Here is a 23,262-nt window from a genome sequence, read left to right as displayed (position 1 = left end):
ACTTGTCCTTTTACTGTCCCCTTATGATAGTTTGCGAGTGTTCAAAGTATGAAAGCAATATCTATGATACTTTAGGGGTAAAGTGGACCAAAACATAAAACTTAACAAAATTTTCAATTTTCTAAGTATAAAGGGCCCATAATTCCACCCAAATGCCAGTCAGAGTTACATAACTTTGCCTGCACAGTCCCCTTATGATAGTTAATAAGTGTTGCAAGTATGAAAGCAATAGCTTTGATACTGTAGGAATAAAGTGGACCTAAACACAAAACTTAACCAAATTTTCAATTTTCTAAGTATAAAAAGGGCACATAATTCTGTCAAAATGCCAGTCAGAGTTACATAACTTTGCCTGCACAGTTCCCTTATGATAGTTAGTAAGTGTTGCAAGTATGAAAGCAATAGCTTTGATACTTAAGGAATAAAATGGACCTAAACACAAAACTTAACCAAAATTTTCAATTTTCTAAGTATAAAAAGGGCACATAATTCTGTCAAAATGCATGCCAGAACTATCCAACTTTGCCTGCCTAGTCCCCTCATGATAGTAAGTAAGTGTACCAAGTTTGAATGCAATAGCATTGATACTTTCTGAGAAAAGTGGACCTAAACGCAAAACTTAACCGGACGCCGACACCAAGGTGATGACAATAGCTCATATTTTTTTTTCAAAAAAATAAATGAGCTAAAAATCACACAAATTTACATTATTGTAGGTCGAAGGGTTCTCTAAATATTGTGCGAATCAAAATTGTCTATGTACCGCCAAACATATCTACTAAACAACTAACAGAAAGGTATAAAGCAATGTAATCCCACTTCTTGGGACTGAGGCACAGTCATTGATATGAAAACAAATATGACCATCGACTGCTTATCCAATAGAAGTTAAAGAAACAGTCTGTAAAGGTAGAAAATAATGTATACTGCAAAAGACATATATTTAGAGTTAACAAAGCTTACAGTACCTCTCATGATGCTCCTGATAGATTTCACAGACCCTCCTCTCATGTTGAGAATCTGCATGACCCGGGACTGAATCTGCAAGAACAGAAAAATAACTCAGTTCAACAGTCAGCAAACAGGATCACATCCTATCTCACCATAATAAATTTATCAATTAGAAAATTAAAATCGTCATTATACCATTTATACGTTTAAGTGCCTGCTGATGTAAACAAAAGTCCATCATCTGACAACAATCATTTCAATATTGAAGCGCCTGCTGATATAAAGAAAAACCCATAATCTGACTAGTCATTCCCATGTTTAAGTGCCTTTTAATGTAAAGAAAATTCTATAATCTGACTAATAAATTACATATTGAAGTGCCTGCTTATGTTAAGAAAAGTCCTTAATCAGATTCACCATTTCCATGTTTATGTGCAAACTGATCAAAAGATATGTCGAAAAGTCCATAATCTGAATGTAGTTATTTACAATTTATGTGCCAACACATAAGGAAAGCAATTCTTCTAGCACACATGTATTTTTAATAAATATTAATAAATGAGATATTTAACAATTGTTAAGACATCACAACCAAATCTTCTATTACATTAATGATGGGTAAAATTGATCAATCAGCACAGGAAATGTTCAACCATTTATTGTTTCTGCTTAAATTAATGGATACATAATAATAGTGTTTCAGTCTCAACTGGATTTTCATTTAGATTTCCTTTAAACTAAAAATTCCCTAAGAGCGGAAAGTGTCGTTGCAGATAAGACTGAGCAATCTGGGACCACACTCTACACACATGGCTAAGCCCCAGTAATCTGGGACAACACTCTACACACACGGCTAAGCCCCAGTAGTCTGGGACCGCACTCTACACACACAAGGCTAAGCCCCAGTAATCTGGGACCACACTCCACACACACGGCTAAGCCCCAGTAATCTGGGACCACACTCTACACACACAGCTAAGCTCCAGTAATCTGGGACCACACTCTACACACACGGCTAAGCCCCAGTAATCTGGGACCACACTCTACACACACGGCTAAGCCCCAGTAATCTGGGACCACACTCTAGACACACGGCTAAGCCCCAGTAATCTGGGACCACACTCTACACACACGGCTAAGCCCCAGTAATCTGGGACCACACTCTACACACACGGCTAAGCCCCAGTAGTCTGGGACCACACTCTACATACATGGCTAAGCCCCAGTAATCTGGGACCACACTCTACACACACGGCTAAGCCCCAGTAATCTGGGACCACACTCTACACACACAAGGCTAAGCCCCAGTAATCTGGGACCACACTCCACACACACGGCTAAGCCCCAGTAATCTGGGACCACACTCTACACACACACGGCTAAGCCCCAGTAATCTGGGACCACACTCTACACACACAAGGCTAAGCCCCAGTAATCTGGAACCACACTCCACACACACGTCTAAGCCCCAGTAATCTGGGACCACACTCTACACACACACGGCTAAGCCCCAGTAATCTGGGACCACACTCTACACACACAAGGCTAAGCCCCAGTAATCTGGAACCACACTCTACACACACGGTCCCAGTAATCTGGGACCACACTCCACACACACGGCTAAGCCCCAGTAATCTGGGACCATACTCTACACACACGGCTAAGCCCCAGTTATCTGGGACCACACTCTTCACACACAAGGCTAAGCCCCAGTAATCTGGGACCACTCTCTACACACACAAGGCTAAGCCCCAGTAATCTGGGACCAACTCCACACACACGGCTAAGCCCCAGTAATCTGGGACCACACTCAACACACACGGCTAAGCCCCAGTAATCTGGGACCACACTCTACACACACAAGGCTAAGCCCCAGTAATCTGGGACCTCACTCTACACACACGGCTCAGCCCCAGTAATCTGGGACCACACTCTACACACACACGTCTAAGCCCCAGTAATCTGGGACCACATTCTACACACACGGCTAAGCCCCAGTAATCTGGGACCACATTCTACACACACCGCTAAGCCCCAGTAATCTGGGACCACACTCTACACACACACGTCTAAGCCCCAGTAATCTGGGACCACATTCTACACACACCGCTAAGCCCCAGTAATCTGGGACCACACTCTACACACACGGCTAAGCCCCAGTAATCTGGGACCACACTCTACACACACGGCTAAGCCCCAGTAATCTGGGACTACACTCTACACACACGGCTAAGCCCCATTTTCCAAGAGCAAGGCTCATTTGTTAATGCAAAAAACATACACTTGAAGGTCCAGTGACAGAGATTTCCAGGAGAACATAGTCTATGAGCTGAAGGGTGAAGAGACCAGCGTCAAGCCTGCGCAGGTAGAAACTGTCCTCGAGGTCTTCATCCACTTCCTGCCCTAGATACTTCAGTCTCTGTGACAAGCACAAGAAACATTTACAGCCATGCTTACCCCAGAGATATATAAGCTCGAATCTTGGAAAATCATGGGGACAACACTTTCAGCTTTTTCTGAACTTTTTGTTCCAAGGGGGTCCCTTCTAAAAAAAACATCCATTGTAGGCGGAAAGTGTTGTCCCTGATAAGCCTGTGTGGACTGCACAGGTTAATCCGGGACAAGACTTTACACACATGCATAGTCCAGTTCTCGAACGAGGCTCATATGTGAAATTTAAATTGAATACCTGCAGTAGTAATAAATGTACGCACTTGTTGCACCAAAACCTTTAACTTAAAGGTCGCCAAGACGTAATGGATATGGTGTCCACCTAATGACCGGGAGGGCACGGGTTCGATCCCCACTAGGGAAGCGTTCTTTAGATCTCCTCCATAGACACCAAGTACTGGTTCTAATCACAGGAAACAGACTCAAGAGTGTTTAAAACAAAAGGGCCTAAAAGGCCCAAAGTCGCTCACCTGAGATAACAAGATATCATTGGGACAAATCTTCTGACAAAGTATCATGAAGATCAGAAAATAAATGTGGCCTCTAGAGTGTTAACAAGGTTTTACTATAGCCATAAAAGTAAAAATGCCCCGCCTGCTGGCAGTCATGTTTTTCAACCAACCGGCATCATTTTAAAACTCTTATAAGATATTATCGGGATGAATTTTCTGACCAAGTTTCATGTAGATCGGACAGTAAATGTGGCCTCTAGAGTGTTAACAAGATTTTACTATAGCCATATAAGGAAAAATGCTCCGCCACTTGAAAGCCATGTTTTTTTAAGCAAACATAGTTATTTTAGAACTCATCCAAGATATCATTGAGACCAATCTTCTGACCAAATTTCATGAAAATTGGACAATAAATGTGGCCTCTAGAGTGTTAACAAGGTTTTACTAAAGCCATATAAGGAAAAATACCCCGCCCCTGGTGGCCATGTTTTTAAAGCAACCAAAACCATTTTCGAACTCATCCAAGATATCATTGGGGACAAATCTTCTGACCAAGTTTCATGATGATCGGAAAATAAATGTGACCTCTAGAGTGTTAACAAGGTTTTACCATAATAGGCATATAAGGAAAAATGCCCCGCACCCGTGGTGGCCATGTTTTTCAACCAACCGGCATGATTTTTGAACTCGTCCAAGATATTATTTGGATGAATCTAATGACTGAGTTTCATATCTTATGACCGAGTTTCATGAAGATCGGACTATAAATGTGGCCTCTAGAGTGTTAACAAGGTTTTACTATAGCCATATATAGCCATATAAGGAAAAATGCCCCGCCCCTTGGCAGCCATGTTTTTCAAGCAAACGTAACCATTTTCGAACTCATTCAAGATGTCAATAAGACAAATCTTCTGACCATATTTCATGAAGATTGGACAATAAATGTGGCCTCTAGAGTGTTAACAAGGTTTTACAAAAGCCATACATAGCCTTATAAGGAAAAATGCCCCGCCCCCTGGTGACCATGCTTTTAAAGAAACCAAATCCATTTTCGAACTCATTGGGACAAATCTTCTGACCAAGTTTCATGAAGATCAGATAATAAATGTGGCCTCTAGAGTGTTAACAAGGTTTAACTATATAGCCATATAAGGAAAAATGCCCTGCCCCCTGGCGACCATGTTTTTCAAGCAAAGGGCATCATTTTCGAACTCGTCCAAGATATTATTGGGATGAATCTTCTGATCAAGTTTCATGAAGATTGGACAATAAATATGGCCTCTAGAGTGTTAACAAGATTTTACTATAGCCATATATAGCCATACAAGGAAAAATGCCCCGCCCCTTGGCAGCCATGTTTTTCTAGCAAAGGTTACCATTTTTACACTTATCCAAGATATCATTGGGACAAATCTTCTGACCAAGTTTCAAGAAGATCGAAAAATAAATGTGGCCTCTAGGGTGTTACCAAGGTTTTACTATATCCATAAAAGTAAAAATGCACCGCCCCCTGGCAGCCATGTTTTTCAACCAACCGGCATCATTTGCGAACTCTTCCAAGATATTATTGGGATGAATCTTCTGACCAAGTTTCATGAAGATTGGACAATAAATGTGGCCTCTAGAGTGTTAACAAGATTTTACTATAGCCATATATAGCCATATAAGGAAAAATGCCCCCCCACCTCGGCAGCCATGTTTTTCAAGCAAAGGTTACCATTTTCAAACTCATCCAAGATATCATTGGGACAAATCTTCTGACCAAATGTGGCCTCTAGAGTGTTAACAAGGTTTTACTATAGCCATATAAGGAAAAATGCCCCGCCCCCTGACGCCATGTCTTTCAACAAACCAGCATCATTTTTAAGCTCTTCCAAGATATTATTGGGATGAATCTTCTGACCAAGTTTCATGAAGATTGGACAATAAATGTGGCCTCTAGAGTGTTAACAAGATTTTACTATAGCCATATAATGAAAAATGTCCTGCCCCTTGGCAGCCATGTTTTCTCAAGCAAAGGTTACCACTTTTGAACTCATCCAAGATATCATTGGGACAAATCTTCTGAGCAAGTTTCATGAAGATCGGAAAATAAATGTGGCCTCTAGAGCGTTAACATGATTTTACTATATCCATATAAGGAAAAATGCCCCGCCCCTTGGCAGCCATGTTTGTTTTTTTTTCAAACGTAACCATTTTCGAACTTATCCAAGATATCATTGAGAACAATCTTCTGACCAAATTTAATGAAGATTGGACAATAAATGTAGCCTCTAGAGAGTTAACAAGGCAAATGTTGACGGCGCACAACGCACGACGGACAAATGGCGATCACAAAAGCTCACCATGAGCACGTTGTGCTCAGGTGAGCTAAACAGCCTAAGACTTTTGATGCAATCAAGCTCAAATAAATAGGTTTAAACTAACTTTAAACTGACTTTTCTGATGTACAAAGGGTGAATTATTCTGCTAAATTTCGGGTAAAAAGCTGAAGTTATGGGACTTGTTCAGTAAACTCACAATAGAAACATGAATACATATGTGTGAAGTTGCAATTTAATATCTATAAAAGAAACATAGAAGGATTTGTTGCACCCAGACCTGAGCCACAGCATTAGCCCACAGCAGGTGAAAAAGTAAGAAGTAAAGCTTGCTATAGACAATTAATAGTCAAGCTTAAAATGGAAGTACTTGATTTAATTGGTACATTAATTCTTCCACAGTAACATAACCCACTCACAAAGTGGTTAATATTTTCTAATCTTATACAGATGAGTCTAGAAATATTTATCAATGAGCTACTTTTAGTGTCTGTTATTATGTATTTATGAAACACATTGCCACACAAACAATGTAAGCACTTACATTTTTTTCGCGCTCAATTTGGTCATCCACAGCTCGCACTTTATCCAGGTACTTAAAGTGCAACTCCAGCAGTCTTTCAACCTATCAATGTCAAGAACATTGAAATCTTACAAACTGGTGCAGTTCCTAAATTTGTTATTGGTCTTGATCAACAAAACATACGATTTGTTAGTGATACGCCAATTACTTCAATATGTTAACCTTTTTTCTAAACAACCTCTCAAATGAACATACATTACCCGAAGGAATCTATGAATCATACTGCGCATTTGCAATTTTGAGGTTCTGCATTATGTCCATTATAAATTGAATCATCATGTTATGTGCACACACCTTTATAGTTATTCAGCCCTTTTTATAATAACAATTTGTAAAGGAAAACTGCAAATTTAGCACGCAAGTCGGATATTGATTTTATTAATCAATCGATATCATGGTGTTCAAAAAAGCACATTTGTTTATTTCCTCACCAGGTCATCAGTTTTAGGGCTCTACAAATTAACTTTAGGGAAGTATGACCCATTTCAAATTGTATATGTTCAAAATGACAATACAAGACAACCTAATCATTGGCTGCTACTTATTTTCGTAACATTAAATGAAAGCAATATCGATATTAAGTGGAATAAGCTTTTCACTGTTTTCAATTTACAGATTTACACAACCATGCCCCTTTAAAAATCTTGAACATGAACTCCGTATAAGAAAATGCAAGTTTTTTTCCTTTTCAACTTATAAGAAGTTGCTTTGGACGATGGATCACATGAACAATTTTATATCCAACTTTTTTTTAGAAGGATGACTGCTTAAGACACTTTCAAGATTTATTTACACAATTTAGTCCTTTATTATACACTTATTTTATCAAAAACCAAATAGTGAAAATGTTCCAAAATAAGCCACAAAATGCACATTATAATAAATAGAGTTAAGGTTTACAGGTTTTGTGAATTTTTTGCCAATGAGTTCACTTTTTTTAATAATGTTAAAATTGCTTCAAAATATGGTGGATTTAGGAAAGTCACCTGTGTATAATAATAAACACATCATTTTCATGTTCACACCAAAGTATCCTATTATAAGGTTTCAATGATGACATCAAATCCTGATATACCGGTATATAGCTACAATGGCTTCTTTAAATTCAATACAAATGTACACCATACATTAAACTCTGAACAAAAAGCAGGTGACTACAAATGGGTAAGTTGTGCATCGTTACAATGCTGTATAACACATAGGAAGTTGTTGAATACCGTATTACACAAACCTTTTCATGGTCGTTTTCTGTGAACTTGTTCAGCAGCCTCTGTCTCTGAGTGGCCTGACAGTTCCTCAGCATAGAACTGATGATGGCACAGATGTGTTCTGGCAAACAAGTATCCAACATTGAAATATGCATCACAATCAATTCATCAAAAACGAATTGTGTATTATTGTTATATAAAAATAGCATTTTTAGTTAAAAATAAACATTCAAGGCTTAAGGAACAGCATCATGCTGTTAAATAATGAGATGAAAATTAAGTATTTACCCAAGGTCAAGCAAATTCATTTTGTACAAAAAAACAATATGGGACATATGCAGTCAAATCTGAGATAAGCAGTCAGTCAAGGGAAATGGCCAAAGTGACCATTGTAGACAGGTGACCGTTGTTCTCAGTGACCACTTTTTAGATGGTTGGTCAGTTGGTAGTATTGTTGGGTTGTTACCCCACCCAGTTGTTTGCACACAATTGAATGTGAACAAAGGCTTATTGCCGATAAATTAGTATAACACATATTAGTTCTAGTGAATAATACAAATTAATATCATACAAAATGATTTTAATGCAACCTATAATTAAACTTATGAGTTTATCAACGACGATATTTTGGTTACTCATGCATCTTGATCTTCAGTAAATCCAACAATCAAGTTGTATAACGTTCATTGGAAGATATTTTTAAATAATGGTCATCACATGTCAGTGATGTCATGTCCGTAAACGTATTAATAGCGCATTTCTATTATAAACCAACAGTACAGCAAAAGAAACAGACACTTTGAAAATTTTAAATGGTATTTTTATAACAGAAGTTTTACCTCACAAAATGTCCACTTGCATAAATGCTAAAAGTTTGCAAAAAAAAATTGCAATTTGATGTCTGTTTTGCCAAATAGAAGATCCTTTAATGACCTTCTTATAACAACACTTGCTAGCTAAGTGTTGTTGTTGACACCTTATCAGTGACAAAAATCTATTGATTTTGTCACGGTCTCTTACTATAGTGCTATGACTGGGCCGCTAATTGCTACAGATACACATTGTTATTGTTACTGGCACATGTTTCATGCTATCAGAAGTTTTCTCATTACTTTTTTGCTGTTGGCCATTGTGGACCCTTATACTCAGGTGTGAAATAAAAGAGTTTCGTTGGGGAGAATCAAGACCGTTGTTCTCAGGTGACCATTAAGTCAGGTTAGACTGTATATCTTTTTGTGTTACCTGTATTAATTCCTATTTGGCTGACAAGCTTCTGCTCTAAAACAATAAAAAACTCTTTCTAATTCAGCTGCTCTCTGTTAAAATGGGGCTTACTGCATGTGCCCTGAAGTGTCGTGCCAGATGGGCCTGAGCAGTCCGCACAGGCTTATCAGGGATGACACTTTTTCGTTTTTATTGTATTTTTTGTTAAAAGGAAGTCTCTTCTTAGCAAAAATTCAGTCCAGGCATAAAAATTGTCGCCTCTGATTAGTCTGTGCTGAAAGCATAGATTTATGATCTAGGATGACACTTTACCCACATGCATCAAGTCCAGTTTTCACAGAATAAGGCTAAAATTGAATAAAGAAACCACAACTATTAAAATTTCCGAGGCCACTCTCACCCTCTATCTCCTCAGGAGGGGGGCCTGCCTTGCCCTGTTTAGGGGTCTTCATAAACAATGGGAACACCGTACGCAGGCCCAGAATGTCCACAAACTTCTGACAGTTGTCCGTCCCCTCCACCCCCGTCATTGCGTGATTCAGAACCTTGATGGCACAATTGCGTGACATCTTCTTTTCTCTGATACATATATTAAAAATTGTATGAGTTTTGACAAAATATTATTAAGATCATATTACAGGTTATTAAAATTAAGATATTAAAATTGAACAAGCTAATTCGTTGAATTGATATCCCCCGCCAATATGCTTCTGGACACAAAAGTGTTATATTTGACTCTCAAAAAAGCATTTATTCAAGATACAAAGGCCCATAACTCGCTTATTAACAGATGGTGTACAATGCCATTTGGCGTGCATCATCCTCTTATCCATATATATACTCATCCCAAGTTTCAATGAAATCTGCCAAAGCACTTCCAAAGACGGACGGACGGACAACACCAAAACAATATCCCTCCGCCTATGGCGGGGGATAACAAAAGATCATCAGGTGGGAATAACCTGTGTACAACAAAATCTGGCATAGAATTCGCCCATGCCTCCAAGGGCAACAATATATTACCAGAACATAAAGATCCACTTTTACCCTTCACTTTATCTTAAGATGAATCAAAAGTAAACAAATAATTTAATACTGGCACAATATACTTGCCAAACATTGAGGTTCATCTACAGCAGAACTATTTGGCGAATCCAAGTATATAACCTTACATTAGTTTAATGAGTGATATTACTGAACATGAGTTTCAAGAAAGATGTTAAAATACTCGCGCTTCATCAGAGATATCACTGTAACAAAGTTCATCCGAGACTTTGTACTCAAAATACCAAAGGGAAAAATTCATATATAAATTTACTACAAATAATGAAGTATCTAGTTATTTGAAATATAAATACTAAGTGAGAATAAACACAGCCTATGCTTTTATATTATTGTAGTGTTTGTTCAAATACAACTAAGATAAAAAATACATTTATATACTTGGGAAAGATACTAATGACTGACAGAATGTAGCAAAATGAGCTGCATTCTGAGAAAACTGGGCTGAATGCATGTGTGTGAAGTGTCATCCAAGATTAGCTTGGGCTGAATGCATGTGTGTGAAGTGTCATCCCAGATTAGCTTGGGCTGAATGCATGTGTGTGAAGTGTCATCCCAGATTAGCTTGGGCTGAATGCATGTGTGTGAAGTGTCATCCCAGATTAGCTTGGGCTGAATGCATGTGTGTGAAGTGTCATCCAAGATTAGCTTGGGCTGAATGCATGTGTGTGAAGTGTCATCCCAGATTAGCTTGGGCTGAATGCATGTGTGTGAAGTGTCATCCCAGATTAGCTTGGGCTGAATGCATGTGTGTGAAGTGTCATCCCAGATTAGCCTGCACAGTCCACACAAGCTAATCAGGGAAGACAATTTCTGCCTAAACTGGATTTTTTGCAGAGAAAAGACAGCCTTTAACCGAAAAATACCTGAAAACAGCAAGTGACCAACCCTGATCTGGTACGACACTTTATTCACATGCAATAAGCCCAGTTTTCCCAGAACACTGTTGAAATATTTGCCGGTACCGTAACATGAGGTTCATAAGCTGAAGCCCCTCTCCCTTGAGGAACCTGTTTCTGTTGATAGGGGTCATGAGGCAGGAACAGAGGCAGTTGAAGATGTTTTCCATCATCTCTACCTCCTCCTTTGACACCGGGTCGTGACGCTTGTACCACTAAAACCAACCACTCAACATGAAGGACCATGTTCAACACCTGGTCATGAAATTCATACCAGTTTCACAACACAACATGAAGGACCATGTTCAACACCTGGTCATGACATTCATACGAGTTTCACAACACAACATATAGGGACAATGGCCAAGTATCACAAACAGTCTAAAGTCAATATTCTCACTCTACTTTGTTTTTTGTTGTTTTTTAATTTTTTAGATGAGTTTGACCATCACGCTCAATTTTGTGTCCGACTCAACCTCGAGTTTGAGGAGGAATGTTTGCAAATCTGAGATTTGAGATTGTTCCCGAGCAGACCGACATTCCCGATACTCAGCTGAGTGGATACTCAAGTCTCATCTTCTGAGTTGAGACAAAAATATTGAGAATGTTCATGATACTGGGCCAATTTTTAACTTTATTTTGATAGGATTTTTTACCATAATATAATTAATTATGGCCAGTATACTGTGCAAGATATTCTGGTCTTCAAATAAGGATTTTCCTTTCATCTAGTTTCAAAATATATGAGATAAATAAAATTAGATAAGTGAGGATTTAATATAATTTCAATTATATATATAAAATTATGACCCTTACATATTTATTCCCCATAATTGTCAATATTTTTGTTCATTCTGAAGGCAAAAATGGACTATAATTTCAATTAAATTCACAGAGCCGTAAGTGCTAACATTGACATAGGAACTTAATACACCCAGATTGGAGCCTATAGTACATGCCCGCTGAATTAACTTCAAAGTAAACAAACAGACTGACCACACAACTAAATACAATTGTTTGCTGTTTGATAAACTCCACCACTAGCAAGGTTCCTACTTACAGCAAGCTGTTGTAGAATCACATCTATTCCATCTATATCCCCCAGAATCTGTCTGTTGTCTGAAACAAAGTCATTGTTGATTGTAGATTGGTTGACTAACATAAATAAGACTTAAGGACTAACAATTATGTGTACATGAAACCTTAAACCCATGATTTTGCCTGCAATTAAATGCCGGGATGTGATTTTGTTCTCGTCTCAGGGGAAGAAAATACCTTAAGGGGTTCGACACTTTTAAAAGATTTAGTTAAATTTTCTTGGTATAGCAAAGCAGCAAATCCTTTCAAAAGTTAAGAAATCACATGTTTTTTTTAAATGAAAACTTTGCATGTCACAGTTACTGGCCTTTGTCAGTGACCACACATAAAGACCACACAGACGTGTGAAGTTTTAAGTTAAACCTGTAGTAGTTACAGAGACATAGGTTGTTGCACACAAACTTTAATATTATTTTAGTTAAATGTCTTGCTAACTTCCATAACAAGCAAGTTCCTTTCAAAAGTGTATGCTTTCTATGGGTGATTTAATTCTATTTAAAAATCATCATAACATAATATCAAAAATCATGTTCACTTACCATCACTGTTTTGTAATAGTATTGCCAGAATTTCAGTTGCATACAGTTTATTACCATCAAATGGCATCTTAGCCTGAAAACAAATATATTGATGAGAGTCAATTTAATTATTAACTAGAGCTGTCAAAATACACCATGTTTGACTATTTTTCAGCTATAAAAGAATAATGCACAATCAGGGGTGTGATTTAAGAACCACCTCAGGGGAGGCAAATGCCCTACCCCCTTACAAGGTTCATCTAAACTCTTTGTTTGTATATAGATCCAGCAAAGTTTACAACTATTTGTAAAATAAGTTCAACATTGGAAGGGAGGAAATCAGCTGAAAAGAGGAAAAATCACACCCCTGACAATGTCTGTCATTCAACTTACATAATGATCCCAAATACATGATTAAACTTGAAAACCTATCTGCAGAGGTTAAAAAGCACATGTTAACTTTAGACTAAAACTTTATAAATTACAGAAAAGGTGCATCATTGGATTGAATCACTGGTAACAGCAGGATTAGGGGTCAAAGTTATGGGCTTGCTTTTAATACTTCAATAAAGACAATTAAGACATTGACTTGACACTGTCCTGTTTTTACATGTTGTCTTATTAAATCTTGATAATATGAAACTATCTGCAAATATTTGTATAACATTAAAATGCTTAAAAACGTAGGAAAACATGAAAATCTCTATTTTAATTATCAAGTATTGTAATCCTTAAAAAAAAGTACAGGCTAACCAGAGACAATACTTGTAGCTTTTTTTGTATTTTTCTTCTAAAAAAATATCTCTTTTCAGCCAAAATTCGGTTAAGGTGGAAAGTGTCATCCGTGATAAGCCTGTGCAGAGGACACTTTATGCACAAGCATAAAGCCCTGTTTTTCCCACAGCAACCCTCAAACAGTATTGTCAAAGATTCTACAACTTTGGTCTCAACTCTAGCACCTTATTTTCCTTTCTACCACATAACATTATTCTCCATGCTAACACATACCCTTATTCTCCATGCTAACAGATACCCTTATTCTCCATGCCAACACAGACCCTTAGTTTCCATGAGAGTGCATACCATTATTCTCCATGAGAGCACATACCCTCATTCTCCATGCTAACACATACCCTTAGTCTCAATGAAAACACATATTCATATTCTTAAATTATATCACTATGGTCTCCATGGAAACAGATACCCTTATTCTCCATGCTATCACATACCGTTATTATCTATGCTAACAAATACCATTATTCTACATGAGAGCACATACCCTTATTCCAAGATTCTACCAATATGGTCTCCATGCTAATGCATACCTTCATTCTTCATGCTAACACATGCCCATATATTCTCCATTCTACCACAAAAACTTATTCTCCATGCTTACACATACCCTTAGTCTCCTTGAAAGACCATAACCTTATTCTCCATGATTACAAATCCCATAAGTCTCCATGAGAGCACATACCCTTATTCTCACATACCCTTATTCTCTATGCTTACACATACCATTATTCTCCATCAGTCCATGAAAGCATATATCCATATGCCAAGTTTCTATCACTATGGTCTCCATGGCAACACATACCCTTATTCTCCATGCTAACACATACCCTTAGTCTCCATGAGAGCACATATCCATATTACACAATTCTATCACTATGGTCGCCATGGTAACATATACCCTAATTCTCCATGCTATCACATACCGTTATGTTCCATGGTAACAGATACCCTTATTCTCCATGCTAACACATACCCCTTATTCTCCATGCTAACACATACCATTATTCTCCATCAGTCCATGAGAGCATATATCCATACTCAAAGTTTCTATCATCTATCACTATGGTCTCCATGGTAACACATACCATTATTCTCCATGATATCACATACCATTATTCTCCATCAGTCCATGAGAGCATATACCCATATTCTCAGTTTCTATCACTATGGTCTCAATGGTAACACATACCTTTATTCGCTTTAGAAGCCACTGCAGAAGCCCCTGCTGGGCAGCATCTGTACACATCTCTGGGCGGAACTCAGCCATGTTCTCTATTATACCTGCATGAAAAGGCAAGGCATAGTGCACAAATATGGTTATGATAAAGCAATCAACGTATAAAATATCAGCAAGGCTTAGGGCACCATTATGGCAACAAATAATTAATCAGCTCACAAAATTTGAGCATGAATGATTCAACACACTTAAAAAATCATGGTAGATCTAAAATTTAACAAATCATAGCTTTTACCTGGTCATGGCTTCTAGCTCTTGAATAACTATTGTCTCAGGTAGTATGAGCATGTACAAGTTCAGGTAGTATGAGCATGTACAAGTTCAGGTAGTATGAGCATGTACAAGTTCAGGTAGTATGAGCATGTACAAGTTCAGGTAGTATGAGCATGTACAAGTTCTTAACACTATTCTCCTACCTAAAGTGTTATGAACTCCGTCTGACTCTTCCTTCACGTTTTCATCGAGTCTCTCAAGATTCTGTACTAACAGTGCAACCACTTGCCCCTCTAACTGTGGAAAATAGAATGTCATTTATTGATGTCAGCAATTTATTCAAGCAAGCCCCATATCCTCGGTTATTACTTAAACCGAGAAAAGGTTAGATGCCTCCATTATGACACTAAAAAACCAGCAAGCCATTTCAAAATTAACAAATTTCTATCTTTGGTAACTAACTTTCATAACTGCTATTTAAATATGCTACTGGGTCATTTAACAAGCAAGCAACATTATCACATTATTTTTCCTGCATGAGAGCTTAGCTCTTGGATAACCAGGCACATCAGGGATGACACTTTCTGCATTAAGGGTAATTTTTTTGTTTAAAGGAAGTCCCTTCTTATGGAAACACAATTTAGGCCGTAAGTGTTGTCAATGATAGTCTGGGATGACACTTAAAACACATGCATTAAACACAATTTAGGCCGTAAATGTTGTCAATGATAGTCTGGGATGACGCTTAACACACATGCATTAAACACAATTGAGGCCGTAAGTCTTGTCAATGATAGTCTGGGATGACACTTAACACACATGCATTAAACACAATTGAGGCCGTAAGTCTTGTCAATGATAGTCTGGGAAGACACTTAACACACATGCATTAAACACAATTGAGGCCGTAAGTGTTGTCAATGATAGTCTGGGATGACACTTAACACACATGCATTAAACACAATTGAGGCCGTAAGTCTTGTCAATGATAGTCTGGGATGACACTTAAAACACATGCATTAAACACAATTGAGGCTGTAAGTCTTGTCAATGATAGTCTGGGAAGACACTTAACACACATGCATTAAACACAATTGAGGCCGTAAGTGTTGTCAATGATAGTCTGGGATGACACTTAACACACATGCATTAAACACAATTGAGGCCGTAAGTGTTGTCAATGATAGTCTGGGAAGACACTTAACACACATGCATTAAACCCTGTTGAGGCCGTAAGTCTTGTCAATGATAGTCTGGGAAGACACTTAACACACATGCATTAAACAAAATTGAGGCCGTAAGTGTTGTCAATGATAGTCTGGGATGACACTTAACACACATGCATTAAACCCTGTTGAGGCCGTAAGTGTTGTCAATGATAGTCTGGGATGACACTTAACACACATGCATTAAACACAATTGAGGCCGTAAGTCTTGTCAATGATAGTCTGGGAAGACACTTAACACACATGCATTAAACACAATTGAGGCCGTAAGTCTTGTCAATGATAGTCTGGGATGACACTTAACACACATGCATTAAACACAATTGAGGCCTTAAGTGTTGTCAATGATAGTCTGGGATGACACTTAACACACATGCATTAAACACAATTGAGGCCGTAAGTCTTGTCAATGATAGTCTGGGATGACACTTAACACACATGCATTAAACACAATTGAGGCCGTAAGTCTTGTCAATGATAGTCTGGGATGACACTTAACACACATGCATTAAACACAATTGAGGCCGTAAGTCTTGTCAATGATAGTCTGGGATGACACTTAACACACATGCATTAAACACAATTGAGGCCGTAAGTGTTGTCAATGATAGTCTGGGATGACACTTAACACACATGCATTAAACACAATTGAGGCCGTAAGTCTTGTCAATGATAGTCTGGGATGACACTTAACACACATGCATCAAACACAATTGAGGCCGTAAGTCTTGTCAATGATAGTCTGGGATGACACTTAACACACATGCATTAAACACAATTGAGGCCGTAAGTCTTGTCAATGATAGTCTGGGATGACACTTAACACACATGCATTAAACACAATTGAGGCCGTAAGTCTTGTCAATGATAGTCTGGGATGACACTTAACACACATGCATTAAACACAATTGAGGCCGTAAGTCTTGTCAATGATAGTCTGGGATGACACTTAACACACATGCATTAAACACAATTGAGGCCGTAAGTCTTGTCAATGATAGTCTGGGAAGACACTTAACACACATGCATTAAACACAATTGAGGCCGTAAGTCTTGTCAATGATAGTCTGGGATGACACTTAACACACATGCATTAAACACAATTGAGGCTGTAAGTCTTGTCAATGATAGTCTGGGACGACACTTAACACACATGCATTAAACACAATTGAGGCTGTAAGTGTTGTCAATGATAGTCTGGGAAGACACTTAACACACATGCATTAAACACAATTGAGGCCGTAAGTGTTGTCAATGATAGTCTGGGAAGACACTTAACACACATGCATTAAACACAATTGAGGCCGTAAGTGTTGTCAATGATAGTCTGGGAAGACACTTAACACACATGCATTAAACACAATTGAGGCCGTAAGTCTTGTCAATGATAGTCTGGGATGACACTTAACACACATGCATTAAACACAATTGAGGCCGTAAGTCTTGTCAATGATAGTCTGGGAAGACACTTAACACACATGCATTAAACACAATTGAGGCTGTAAGTGTTGTCAATGATAGTCTGGGATGACACTTAACACACATGCATTAAACACAATTGAGGCCTTAAGTGTTGTCAATGATAGTCTGGGAAGACACTTAACACACATGCATTAAACACAATTGAGGCTGTAAGTGTTGTCAATGATAGTCTGGGATGACACTTAACACACATGCATTAAACACAATTGAGGCCGTAAGTCTTGTCAATGATAGTCTGGGAAGACACTTAACACACATGCATTAAACACAATTGAGGCTGTAAGTCTTGTCAATGATAGTCTGGGATGACACTTAACACACATGCATTAAACACAATTGAGGCTGTAAGTGTTGTCAATGATAGTCTGGGAAGACACTTAACACACATGCATTAAACACAATTGAGGCTGTAAGTCTTGTCAATGATAGTCTGGGATGACACTTAACACACATGCATTAAACACAATTGAGGCTGTAAGTCTTGTCAATGATAGTCTGGGATGACACTTAACACACATGCATTAAACACAATTGAGGCCGTAAGTGTTGTCAATGATAGTCTGGGAAGACACTTAACACACATGCATTAAACACAATTGAGGCCGTAAGTCTTGTCAATGATAGTCTGGGATGACACTTAACACACATGCATTAAACACAATTGAGGCTGTAAGTCTTGTCAATGATAGTCTGGGATGACACTTAACACACATGCATTAAACACAATTGAGGCCGTAAGTCTTGTCAATGATAGTCTGGGATGACACTTAACACACATGCATTAAACACAATTGAGGCCGTAAGTGTTGTCAATGATAGTCTGGGATGACACTTAACACACATGCATTAAACACAATTGAGGCCGTAAGTCTTGTCAATGATAGTCTGGGAAGACACTTAACACACATGCATTAAACACAATTGAGGCTGTAAGTGTTGTCAATGATAGTCTGGGAAGACACTTAACACACATGCATTAAACACAATTGAGGCTGTAAGTCTTGTCAATGATAGTCTGGGATGACACTTAACACACATGCATTAAACACAATTGAGGCTGTAAGTCTTGTCAATGATAGTCTGGGATGACACTTAACACACATGCATTAAACACAATTGAGGCCGTAAGTGTTGTCAATGATAGTCTGGGATGACACTTAACACACATGCATTAAACACAATTGAGGCCGTAAGTCTTGTCAATGATAGTCTGGGAAGACACTTAACACACATGCATTAAACACAATTGAGGCCGTAAGTGTTGTCAATGATAGTCTTGGAAGACACTTAACACACATGCATTAAACACAATTGAGGCCGTAAGTCTTGTCAATGATAGTCTGGGATGACACTTAACACACATGCATTAAACACAATTGAGGCCGTAAGTCTTGTCAATGATAGTCTGGGAAGACACTTAACACACATGCATTAAACACAATTGAGGCCGTAAGTCTTGTCAATGATAGTCTGGGATGACACTTAACACACATGCATTAAACACAATTGAGGCCGTAAGTGTTGTCAATGATAGTCTGGGATGACACTTAACACACATGCATTAAACACAATTGAGGCTGTAAGTCTTGTCAATGATAGTCTGGGAAGACACTTAACACACATGCATTAAACACAATTGAGGCCGTAAGTCTTGTCAATGATAGTCTGGGATGACACTTAACACACATGCATTAAACACAATTGAGGCTGTAAGTCTTGTCAATGATAGTCTGGGATGACACTTAACACACATGCATTAAACACAATTGAGGCCGTAAGTCTTGTCAATGATAGTCTGGGATGACACTTAACACACATGCATTAAACACAATTGAGGCTGTAAGTCTTGTCAATGATAGTCTGGGATGACACTTAACACACATGCATTAAACACAATTGAGGCCGTAAGTCTTGTCAATGATAGTCTGGGACGACACTTAACACACATGCATTAAACACAATTGAGGCTGTAAGTCTTGTCAATGATAGTCTGGGAAGACACTTAACACACATGCATTAAACACAATTGAGGCCGTAAGTCTTGTCAATGATAGTCTGGGACGACACTTAACACACATGCATTAAACACAATTGAGGCTGTAAGTCTTGTCAATGATAGTCTGGGATGACACTTAACACACATGCATTAAACACAATTGAGGCCGTAAGTGTTGTCAATGATAGTCTGGGAAGACACTTAACACACATGCATTAAACACAATTGAGGCCGTAAGTCTTGTCAATGATAGTCTGGGATGACACTTAACACACATGCATTAAACACAATTGAGGCCTTAAGTGTTGTCAATGATAGTCTGGGATGACACTTAACACACATGCATTAAACACAATTGAGGCCGTAAGTCTTGTCAATGATAGTCTGGGATGACACTTAACACACATGCATTAAACACAATTGAGGCCGTAAGTCTTGTCAATGATAGTCTGGGATGACACTTAACACACATGCATTAAACACAATTGAGGCCTTAAGTGTTGTCAATGATAGTCTGGGATGACACTTAACACACATGCATTAAACACAATTGAGGCCGTAAGTCTTGTCAATGATAGTCTGGGATGACACTTAACACACATGCATTAAACACAATTGAGGCCGTAAGTCTTGTCAATGATAGTCTGGGATGACACTTAACACACATGCATTAAACACAATTGAGGCCGTAAGTCTTGTCAATGATAGTCTGGGATGACACTTAACACACATGCATTAAACACAATTGAGGCCGTAAGTGTTGTCAATGATAGTCTGGGATGACACTTAACACACATGCATTAAACACAATTGAGGCCGTAAGTCTTGTCAATGATAGTCTGGGATGACACTTAACACACATGCATCAAACACAATTGAGGCCGTAAGTCTTGTCAATGATAGTCTGGGATGACACTTAACACACATGCATTAAACACAATTGAGGCCGTAAGTCTTGTCAATGATAGTCTGGGATGACACTTAACACACATGCATTAAACACAATTGAGGCCGTAAGTCTTGTCAATGATAGTCTGGGATGACACTTAACACACATGCATTAAACACAATTGAGGCCGTAAGTCTTGTCAATGATAGTCTGGGATGACACTTAACACACATGCATTAAACACAATTGAGGCCGTAAGTCTTGTCAATGATAGTCTGGGAAGACACTTAACACACATGCATTAAACACAATTGAGGCCGTAAGTCTTGTCAATGATAGTCTGGGATGACACTTAACACACATGCATTAAACACAATTGAGGCTGTAAGTCTTGTCAATGATAGTCTGGGACGACACTTAACACACATGCATTAAACACAATTGAGGCTGTAAGTGTTGTCAATGATAGTCTGGGAAGACACTTAACACACATGCATTAAACACAATTGAGGCCGTAAGTGTTGTCAATGATAGTCTGGGAAGACACTTAACACACATGCATTAAACACAATTGAGGCCGTAAGTGTTGTCAATGATAGTCTGGGAAGACACTTAACACACATGCATTAAACACAATTGAGGCCGTAAGTCTTGTCAATGATAGTCTGGGATGACACTTAACACACATGCATTAAACACAATTGAGGCCGTAAGTCTTGTCAATGATAGTCTGGGAAGACACTTAACACACATGCATTAAACACAATTGAGGCTGTAAGTGTTGTCAATGATAGTCTGGGATGACACTTAACACACATGCATTAAACACAATTGAGGCCTTAAGTGTTGTCAATGATAGTCTGGGAAGACACTTAACACACATGCATTAAACACAATTGAGGCTGTAAGTGTTGTCAATGATAGTCTGGGATGACACTTAACACACATGCATTAAACACAATTGAGGCCGTAAGTCTTGTCAATGATAGTCTGGGAAGACACTTAACACACATGCATTAAACACAATTGAGGCTGTAAGTCTTGTCAATGATAGTCTGGGATGACACTTAACACACATGCATTAAACACAATTGAGGCTGTAAGTGTTGTCAATGATAGTCTGGGAAGACACTTAACACACATGCATTAAACACAATTGAGGCTGTAAGTCTTGTCAATGATAGTCTGGGATGACACTTAACACACATGCATTAAACACAATTGAGGCTGTAAGTCTTGTCAATGATAGTCTGGGATGACACTTAACACACATGCATTAAACACAATTGAGGCCGTAAGTGTTGTCAATGATAGTCTGGGAAGACACTTAACACACATGCATTAAACACAATTGAGGCCGTAAGTCTTGTCAATGATAGTCTGGGATGACACTTAACACACATGCATTAAACACAATTGAGGCTGTAAGTCTTGTCAATGATAGTCTGGGATGACACTTAACACACATGCATTAAACACAATTGAGGCCGTAAGTCTTGTCAATGATAGTCTGGGATGACACTTAACACACATGCATTAAACACAATTGAGGCCGTAAGTGTTGTCAATGATAGTCTGGGATGACACTTAACACACATGCATTAAACACAATTGAGGCCGTAAGTCTTGTCAATGATAGTCTGGGAAGACACTTAACACACATGCATTAAACACAATTGAGGCTGTAAGTGTTGTCAATGATAGTCTGGGAAGACACTTAACACACATGCATTAAACACAATTGAGGCTGTAAGTCTTGTCAATGATAGTCTGGGATGACACTTAACACACATGCATTAAACACAATTGAGGCTGTAAGTCTTGTCAATGATAGTCTGGGATGACACTTAACACACATGCATTAAACACAATTGAGGCCGTAAGTGTTGTCAATGATAGTCTGGGATGACACTTAACACACATGCATTAAACACAATTGAGGCCGTAAGTCTTGTCAATGATAGTCTGGGAAGACACTTAACACACATGCATTAAACACAATTGAGGCCGTAAGTGTTGTCAATGATAGTCTTGGAAGACACTTAACACACATGCATTAAACACAATTGAGGCCGTAAGTCTTGTCAATGATAGTCTGGGATGACACTTAACACACATGCATTAAACACAATTGAGGCCGTAAGTCTTGTCAATGATAGTCTGGGAAGACACTTAACACACATGCATTAAACACAATTGAGGCCGTAAGTCTTGTCAATGATAGTCTGGGATGACACTTAACACACATGCATTAAACACAATTGAGGCCGTAAGTGTTGTCAATGATAGTCTGGGATGACACTTAACACACATGCATTAAACACAATTGAGGCTGTAAGTCTTGTCAATGATAGTCTGGGAAGACACTTAACACACATGCATTAAACACAATTGAGGCCGTAAGTCTTGTCAATGATAGTCTGGGATGACACTTAACACACATGCATTAAACACAATTGAGGCTGTAAGTCTTGTCAATGATAGTCTGGGATGACACTTAACACACATGCATTAAACACAATTGAGGCCGTAAGTCTTGTCAATGATAGTCTGGGATGACACTTAACACACATGCATTAAACACAATTGAGGCTGTAAGTCTTGTCAATGATAGTCTGGGATGACACTTAACACACATGCATTAAACACAATTGAGG

The 23,262-nt window shown here is 38.5% G+C and overlaps 1 protein-coding gene across 1 annotated transcript in view; it reads right to left on the bottom strand.

Annotated features, from left to right (window-relative positions):
- LOC127843629 (beta-catenin-like protein 1) overlaps positions 1-23,262 on the bottom strand; it is a 61,484-nt gene that overhangs the window by 3,973 nt on the left and 34,249 nt on the right. Inside the window, exons 6-15 of the mRNA XM_052373326.1 lie at positions 15,216-15,309; positions 14,752-14,843; positions 12,789-12,861; positions 12,212-12,270; positions 11,218-11,366; positions 9,591-9,769; positions 7,990-8,087; positions 6,720-6,800; positions 3,233-3,370; positions 969-1,041 (exon numbers count right to left, since the gene is read on the bottom strand). Of these exons, the coding sequence (XP_052229286.1) occupies positions 969-1,041; positions 3,233-3,370; positions 6,720-6,800; positions 7,990-8,087; positions 9,591-9,769; positions 11,218-11,366; positions 12,212-12,270; positions 12,789-12,861; positions 14,752-14,843; positions 15,216-15,309 (1,036 nt within the window). The remainder of the gene's footprint in view (positions 1-968; positions 1,042-3,232; positions 3,371-6,719; positions 6,801-7,989; positions 8,088-9,590; positions 9,770-11,217; positions 11,367-12,211; positions 12,271-12,788; positions 12,862-14,751; positions 14,844-15,215; positions 15,310-23,262) is intronic.

The sequence above is a fragment of the Dreissena polymorpha genome, chromosome 9 (genome assembly GCF_020536995.1).
Source record: "Dreissena polymorpha isolate Duluth1 chromosome 9, UMN_Dpol_1.0, whole genome shotgun sequence".
NCBI classification, from domain to species: Eukaryota; Metazoa; Mollusca; class Bivalvia; order Myida; family Dreissenidae; genus Dreissena; species Dreissena polymorpha.
The sequence above is the reverse complement of the archived record's forward strand: the minus strand, read 5'-3'. Positions and strand labels throughout refer to the sequence as shown.